General features: G+C 41.0%; 2 protein-coding genes across 2 annotated transcripts in view; both read right to left on the bottom strand.

Annotated features, from left to right (window-relative positions):
• LOC308594215 (uncharacterized protein) overlaps window positions 1–8,886 on the bottom strand; it is a gene marked incomplete at both ends in the record, with an annotated part of 32,229 nt that overhangs the window by 11,943 nt on the left and 11,400 nt on the right. Inside the window, 2 exons of the mRNA XM_081207106.1 lie at window positions 1,763–2,579; window positions 3,934–3,982. Coding sequence (XP_081063232.1) covers window positions 1,763–2,579; window positions 3,934–3,982 — 866 coding nt within the window. The remainder of the gene's footprint in view (window positions 1–1,762; window positions 2,580–3,933; window positions 3,983–8,886) is intronic.
• LOC308573007 (olfactory receptor 5F1-like) lies at window positions 7,070–8,014 on the bottom strand (the record flags this gene model as incomplete). The annotated part of the gene is made up of 1 exon (XM_081169651.1): window positions 7,070–8,014. One exon carries the CDS (start codon window positions 8,012–8,014, stop codon window positions 7,070–7,072), a length of 945 nt encoding a protein of 314 aa, XP_081025777.1.

Genomic DNA, 8,886 nt, shown 5'->3' with positions numbered 1-8,886 from the left:
CTAGAAGCCATAGTTATTATTTCATTTTAGCATGCGTTTATGGAAATGGACATCTCTACTTGACATTGTATGATTTTGCCATAGTAAATACCAGCAAATCTGTTCTGCAACCAAAAGCATGAACTGGCCCTTTCATGTTGTATTCCTGCACACAAAGAGTAGGGAAGGGGGAGAAATTTTATTCAGTTCTCCTTTAAAGAGGGAATCTAACTAAACTGCACTTTCTGAAACAACACAAGGAGCAAAACACAGACATCCTTCAGAATTTACAATTCTGAAAATTTTGCAATGCAGTTCCCCAAGCAAGTAATCTCTCTCTCTCTCTCTCTCTCTCGCTGTGTGTATGTGTGTGTGCGTGTGTGTGTGTGTGCGCGCGGTGAGGTATGCATGAAACTGCATATACTGGTGAAAAGCATACAAACGTGCATTATATTAAGGGAAATTGCTTTGCAACTATGTGTGTATTCGAATAAATTCACACTAAAATGCTGATGAATTTTCATGAGGACTTTAAAAACTAATTCACATTAAAAAAACAACAACCTTCTACATCAATTTGTAAGTGTGGAGAAATGAACTCCAGATTGGAAAAATGAGAAACTGAAATCAGCAAATTTGCCCATCATCACATGGGTGTAAGCTCAGTGGAAACTGCATGGCTGACCCATGAGGAAACATGTATAGGATTGTTCTCTCAGTGAAGCAATGCTGTTTTTTTTTTTTTTGCTGTTGATGTTCAGGCTCACTGGTTGAATTGGCTCATTTCTGCTACCTGGTTTTCTGCCAATTTCTATCTCATGCTTCAACTTACTCACTGGGAAGAGAGAGTGAAAGATGGCACCAAGAAGCAATGAAGAAACACTCCTTTTCTCTTGAGTCAGTACTATTCTGTACTAGGGGATCCTCAGATTCTACTTCTTTCTCACATTACATCAGCCCTTTAACAAGCACAAATCAAATTTCATGCCAAAAAGAAAAGAAAGAAGGAGGATGAGATGAATAATGGAGGATGTGGAGGAAAGAGCCAAGTAATTCTTTCCCTATTAAATATGCAGGAATACGGTACAGGGAAACACCAATTATCAATGAATAGGTTTTAAAATGTTTCCACATTTATGTAATGTGGTTTCAGGGTTGGGGGTGCTTCCTTCTCCCTGTTCAGAACCCCTCCCCCTGCAGTGTCAGATGAACAAAGATATCACTGAGAAAATGACATTCTTCCATTCAGAATAGGAATCATGGAAAGATGCTATATATCCTAAGTCAGACAATTGGTCAATCTAGCACAATATTTTTTTACTCTGACTGGCAGCTGCTCTCCAGTATTTCAGATGGGGATCTCTCCCAGCCCCACCTGGGATCTTCTGCATGCAAAGCAGATGCTCTACCAGTGAGCCACATCAAAACAACATAGTACATTAGAACCAAACCATGTAGAAGTGTGGCTTCTTCATACTCAGGTGTCTCTGACCAGGTTTATATATTCTTCTAGACCACTCCTTTACAAGTCTATCTGTACACAAAGTAGATAACAAATGGACTAAGAAGAGCTTGTGTCCCCTTTTCTCTGCATTTCATCACTAACAGCAGCACGCATTTCTCTCCAATGTTCTCTTCAAGGCGTCCTTCACCTCTTTGTTCCTCAGGCAGTAGATCAAGGGGTTCACCATGGGAAACACCACTGTGTAAAACACTGAGATTATTTTGTCTGTGTCCATGGCATAGCTGGAACTAGGACGTAGATACATGAATAAGAGGGTGCCATAGAAAAGGGCAACAGCTGTCAAATGGGAGGTGCATGTGGAAAAGGCTTTGTGGCGGCCATCGGTTGAGGGGATCCTCAAGATGGTGCAAAGGATGCAGGCATAAGAGATAATGATGAGCACAAATGTGCTCATTTGGATGAATCCACACAGGGCAAAGAGTAGGATTTCATTGAAGTGGGTGTTGGAGCAGGAGAGGTTCAACAGAGGAGGGATGTCGCAGAAGAAATGGTTGATGACGTTGGAACCGCAGAAGGAGAGACGGAAGGTAAGACAAGTGTGCACCAGTGAGGTCATGCTGCCTGTGAGATAGGAGCCAACTACCAGACATATGCACACTTTGCGTGACATGAAAAGTGGATAGAGGAGTGGGTTACAAATGGCCATGTAGCGGTCATACGCCATGGCAGCCAGCAGGAGGCATTCTGCATCGGCAAAGGCAGCAAACAGATACATTTGCACAATGCATCCTGTAAATGAAATGCTCTTCCTCTCTGCTATGAAGTTGGCTAGCATCTTGGGAGTAATGGTGGAGGAATAACTGAGGTCCAGGAAGGACAGATTGTTTAGGAAAAAGTACATCGGGCTGTGCAGAGAGGGACTGATCCAGATTAATGTGATGATGCCAAAGTTCCCCACCAAGGTGGCCAGATAGATGGCCAGGAAGAGCACAAAGAGAATGGTCTTGATCTCCTGACGATCCGTGAAACCAAGGAGAATGAACTCTGTCACTGCCGTGAAATTCCCCTTGGCCATTTCCTCCCGTTTTTGTTTCATTGCATCTGGATCTATGGTAGGTGAATCAAGAAGAATGAGCTGTGGGGACAATGAAATGGTTTTAGACAGTAGTTTCCTCTGCCTCTCTCTTGAAACTAGAAGAAGGAGAGTAAATATTCTCAAAAGCTGCCTTGTATATTTTATAGGGAGGTGTGTGATATATGGCAAAATTAAACAAACAAACAAACAACAACAAATATATAAATAAATATTATCCTTGTGAGAACATATTGGGTGTGGTTGCAGCTGCTTGAAGGAGCAGTGTGGGAGGGCTCATTGCAGAGAACAGTCTTCTTTTTGAAAGATGTTCTCTATTTGAAGGGCTACCTGGTTCTCAGCCAGGCTATCACATGACGGCTCCTGAGGCTGCCTCACCAGTAGTGGCTGGTGAGGAGGGGCAGTGCCCATGCTCATGGCCTTCTGTCAGCAGAGCTGCTACTACTTACTGGGAGTCTGAGGCAATGAGGGGGTTAATGCTGTGCAAGTGCACTGGTGGAACCACTATTAGTTTAGTAACTTGGGCCACAGCTTAATTGGCATTTCACGAAGGAGATCTACAGAACTCTGATTGTGGTGTAAACTATTGCTAGAGTGTGTAAAAGTACCTTAAATGGTTAATTTGTAAATGCTATGGCTCAAGTATGATTAGAAACCTCACTTGCTGACCTGAATTTGCCTTATCTCTTTGATGATAAAGGACACTTTGCACGTGCTCAGAGCTACTGTATCTTCCTTATTGCCATGTATTTCTCAGAGTTGAGCCTTGGCATTAAAATATTTTACAGGGCTTCAACCTCATGAAATTAATGTGAAATTAAGCCAAAAATGGCACTGCATAATAGTCAACATGCTTAGAAATAAGTTGTCTTTCTGTGTGTTTACTGACTGCTCAGAACAACTTGCTGCCAATAGACGTCTGTTTATAGAACTTCATTCTGTATAACCACTTGCTTATTTTTTTAAAAAAATACCCAAAGTAGTATATGCAAAAGCAGTAAAATGCAAAAGCAGTACAAACAGAACACCTAAGTGCCCTCATAACATTATTGGAAAGAATAGGTCACTTATACTATTGTATAGTTTCTTTTCACCCTATGCAAATTATAAGAAAACAAGTTTTCTTACTTTTGGAGGTTGTGCTTTCCTGACATTTTTAAAGGAAAGCAATAATTTGATGAATTAACGCAATTTGAGCTCAGAAAACCATGTAGAAGAACATACAGTAAAGTGACTTTGTGAAGCGTTTATGAATAATAGTCACAAGCTGGAATCTTTGAAGTGTCTGCATCAAGGAAGACAGCAATTTACCACTGTGTTGCAGCTGCTAAGATAGCAAAAATTACCATATTCAGGTCAATTTCTCCTTAAATGGTTCTCATTTGTGGCAACTTACCTGTGAAGCACGTAATGGATTATCCATTGTCTCATTGCAGGAACTGTTGCTTTTGAAGGTTTGCGTTAATCATCATGCTGTTGAGACAAAGTCCCTGGAGAACTTGAGGGAAGCTGGGGAAGGGTCCAGGAGGAAAGGGACTGTTGCATATCCAAACCAAAGAGTTACAGGTATATCACAATACTGCAGGGGTAAAACATGAATCCATGAAGGTTGGTGTCCTAAGTTTTTAGGATGGAAACACCAGTGCTCATATTAACCAGTGCTCAGAAAGCTTTTGAAATGCTTTCCCTTGTTTCCACTACAGGAAAACAGCCCTAAATGGCTCAGGCGCCAAATACCTGAAAGACCTTCCCTAAAGACCCTCTCAGGTGCTGAGATCAGCAGAGGAAGCCCTCTTGGTAGTTCCTCTGCTCTCAGAATCTCAGGTGGTGGCGGCATTCTCTGTGGCAGCCTTTTAATTTTATTGGGTTTTTTTATTTGTTTATTTTGTATTGCTGTTAGCCGCCCTAAGCCCGGCTTCAGCTGGGGAGGGTGGGATATAAAGAAAAAATTATTATTATATTATTATTAATTTGTGGAACTCCCTTCTCACAGAGGTGTGTCTGGCACCTTCATTATACAATTTCTGGAGAGTGCTGAAGGCGTACTTCGTTACTCTGGCCTTTGAAACTTGTGTATGTTTTCAGGACCCACCTTATTTTTATGATTGACATTTTTTTAAATGATGTTGTGCTTTAATGTGATAACCCACCCTGGAAGCTTAGGATGAAAGGTGGGCAATAAATAAATAAATAAATAAATAAATAAATAAATAAATAAATGTGGACTTCGGATACGTGAATGTGACACAGGTATCTTGGCCCTATTGTCCAGCATTCACCAAGTGAAGTTTGCTTCTGGCCTAGATTGGAGTGGTGGTAGATGTTCCTCACTGCAAGGGTGATGGAACACATTGGGTAGCTCACCCCCAGAGACTGATGGAACCTGTTGGATTCCTGAATGCTCTGCCAGGCTTTCCAGTGGAGAAAGCTGTTGATCATGGTCTCGCTGTGGAATGGGAAGATGAGACAGGTGGTTGATAGAGTCACTGCTAAATGTCCACTCCAGCATTGTGGAACCCAAGTGACTCCGGGGTATTCTGGTGAGCTACAGGCTATGAAACAAGCCAGATGAAGACTAGAGTACAAATGATGCAATTCATATTTTGAAGTCCACCCAACACTGGTTAGTACACAGAATCATGTCTCCCATGTGGCAGGTGTCCTGAGCACACCCAGCCCAAAGATGACAAACGGATGGTAGTTTAATTCTTTATTGACAAAGCACACACAGTAGGTGCACTAAACATACCCGCTTCTGGTGCCTAAGTAGCTTGCATCCTCTCCTCAGACTTGTGCTCCAAGCTGGACCGTTGGAGCAATAGCACGTCCATGCCTCTGCCCAAACTTATGTACCATCATCTGATGGCGCGCACACAAGCAACCTGCAACTTCTCCTACACAGAAGTTGCCGCTGTGCCTGCTTCTTCAAGCCCTTTGTGGTCCTGGAAGACAGCAAGGAAGGGACGGAAGGCAACCAACCCCCTTCCTTTGGCAAGTGGTCAAGAGAGGAACTGCAGGCATTTTGAATGTCATGCATTATCTAGATCATTCTAATCTGGGTCCACACCTGGCCATGAGATGGAGCCAGTCTTGGTTGCTCTGATGGATGACCATTACCAAGAGTGGGACATGGGAAGTTCAAGCTTTCTCCTGCATCTCTGTCTCTCTGTGACCTTGGATTCCTCCATCTTGGGCTGGCTCTGTGGGATGGGAATTGAAGGCACTGTGTCCTGGTAGTTCTTGTTCTACCTACTGTACATGGTCATGTCCAGTAGCATTGGGGAAGTGCTTTTCAGCACCCTGGCAATTATGCTTTGGAGTGCTGCTGGAGCACTGTTGTATACCCAGTGTGTGTGTGTGTGTGTGTGTGTGTGTGTGTTTGTGTGTGTGTGTGGATCTAGCCTTGAAGACATAGCAAATATTTCTAGAAGATTACAAATTCACTTAAATGGAAGTTAAGTACTTAAGTACCCCATGTCACCAGACTAGAATACTTGAAAATATCTAAAAGGTAATCCATATCAGTGGGTAACTTACAGAGAATTGCTGTACTTTACAGGGGATTACAATACCATCAGTTACATGAAATGTTTAAATTAGATAGAAAAAAAAATGTTTTTCACACCAAAGCTCACAATTCGAAAAAGAATTTCTACAAAACAAAGAGAAACTTTTGTACAAAATATATAAGTTGTTATTAGACTGGGAAACAAAAGATGGGCGTGTTAAAGCACACTGGGCGATAGATATAGGACAAAACATAGATTTTAACCTCTGGGGGAAACTGAAAAATTGATTTGAAGTTTACAACATGTTATTATTTGAAGGAGAACTACTTGAAAATGATTTACAGATAGTATCTAACTCTGAGTAGGCTTGCAAAAATGTATAAGGCTGAATCAGATAAGTGCTGGAGATGCAAAGATGTGGAGGGAACATTCTTTCATATGAGGTGGATTTGTAAAAGGTTAAAAGAGTATTGGGAAATGATCCATAATAAACAGAGTCTTTTCTGTTGGGGGTAACTCAGACTGAAATTCCCAAGTGTCAAAAAAGGTTATTTATGTATACTACTACTGTGGCCTGTGTTTTGTTAGCCCCAAAATGGAAAACGAGCGAGGTCTCAACCAAAGAATGGCAACTTAAACTGACAGAATATAAGCAGCTTGGATACTTAACATATAGACTAAGAGAACAAGAAGAACACGTGTTTAGAGAATATTGGGAAACATTTATTGAATATATGGGAAATAATTGTGTACAGCTGAAAACGTTGGCAGCATTAAGATAAATTCAACAGTATAAATAGTTGTGATGGATGCAATAATGGAATACTGAATGGTATAGTTTTTGTAAAATATGCAGGGATTTATGATACGTAATGAACCATGGAAAGGGAAGAAGGAAAGTCATTGATATTTTAAGGATGTAAAAATGAGTATTTTAATTGTAAAGTAGAAAATTTAATAAAAAATATATACAAAAAAATAAAAGCTCATCCATCTGACTTGAAAACCTTTTAAAGTAGCAAGCTATAGTAAGTGAGAAGATGCGCTTTTACCTGTTACTCTCTTCATTGCCTCCTTTACCTCCTTGTTCCTCAGACTGTAGATTAAGGGGTTGAGCATTGGGATGACAAAGGCATAAAATAGAGAGGCCGTTTTATTCTGATCCCCTGAATAGTTGGAACTGGGCTGTAAATATGTAAATAGGCCAGTTCCATAGAATATGATCACAGCAATCAGATGGGAGAAGCAGGTGGAAAAGGCTTTCTTGCGGCCCTTGGCTGACTTTATCCGGAGCACCGTGAAAAGGATGTACAGGTAAGAACTCAGTATTATCAAGAGAGAGCCCAATATATTGATTCCAGCACAAATGAAAACTAGTGTTTCAGCTATGGATGTATCAGAACATGAGAGCTTGAGTAGTGGGGGGATCTCACAGAAGAAATGGTTGATTTCATTAGACCGGCAAAAAGACAAAGTACCTACCAAAGTGGTATGAATGATTGAGTTCAAGAAGCCGGCTGTGAATGCTCCCCCAGCCATCCTGACACATCGGGTGTGTGACATGATTGATGTGTACAACAAAGGGTTGCAGATGGCCACATAGCGGTCATAAGCCATCAGCCCAAAAAGCATGCATTCTGTACTTACCAGAGCAACAAAGATATACAGTTGGATGAAGCATCCCAGGAAAGAAATGGTTCTCCTCTCTGATAGTAAAGTTCTTAAGGCTTTGGGGGTGATGTTGGAAGAATAGCAAAAATCTAAGAAAGCCAGATTACTGAGGAAAAAGTACATGGGGGTGTGAAGCTGAGAGTCCATTCTGATCAGCAAAATCATCCCTAGGTTGCCCACCACAGTGATAACATAGATCAGCAGCAACAATGTGAAGATGGGAATCTTCAGTTCTGGTACATCTGCAAGTCCCACAAAGATAAATTCAGACACAACACTGGTATTTTCTGTAGACATTTTTGTAGCTGATTTATTCCTGCTATTTTTATTTCGAATGAAGATGGATCTTTTTATGATTTCAGTTGGGGGAGAGAATGGATTCAGCTGGGAAGAGCGAATGATATACCTTCAGTAGTCATAACCAAAAAAGTCTGGTTGTACTAAGTAATGCATTTCTTGGGTTGTCAATGTGTACAGACAGCTTGTGTGCCTTAGGTTGTAGAGCATAATTTTTCTTTTTCTTCTCAATCTGCAAATAAAAAATAAAGTAAGCCTTTTCTGTCTGGATTTTCACTGTTTGAAAAATGGCAAGCCTATGTCAGAGATCTCCACTGTACATGAGCACAGATGCAGAAATTCCCAACTTTCTTGTTTATTCACTGATTAGAAATGGAGTTTCTTGTTGAACTGAATGCAATTGTATTTTCTCAGGGTCGTTTTTTTTTTAAACCCTCAGTAAATTATATGTAATTAGTTACACATTTATTACGTATGTGCTGTGCTACTACACTAATAGATGACTCATTTCCCTAACTCTCTGAATTATATGGCCCTGAAGAAAGTAGTTGTCCACCCATGAATGATGGGCAATACCTCCATCATTCATGGATGAACAACAGTTACTATGGGGGGATGATGGTTTTGTGATTGGCCTTTACCTGCGTCCCTAATGTTAAATAGAGAGATATGGGGCAGGTCTGGATAATATAATGAGTCTGTGCATGACACAAGTATGTGACGATTGCTGAGGGATTGCAGCTTTCAGCAACGTGGATTTTGGGGGTCCTGTCTGGATAATGCCCTTAGACCCTTCCAATTATTGGGCTCCTGTCCCCAGTAAGGGTTGGAATCTAACAGAGGAGATTGCTGAACTAGTCAGAGAAGTTTCC

This window comes from Podarcis bocagei (assembly GCF_964188305.1).
Source record: "Podarcis bocagei genome assembly, chromosome: 1".
NCBI lineage: Eukaryota > Metazoa > Chordata > Lepidosauria > Squamata > Lacertidae > Podarcis > Podarcis bocagei.
This window is presented reverse-complemented; position numbering and strand designations above follow the sequence as displayed.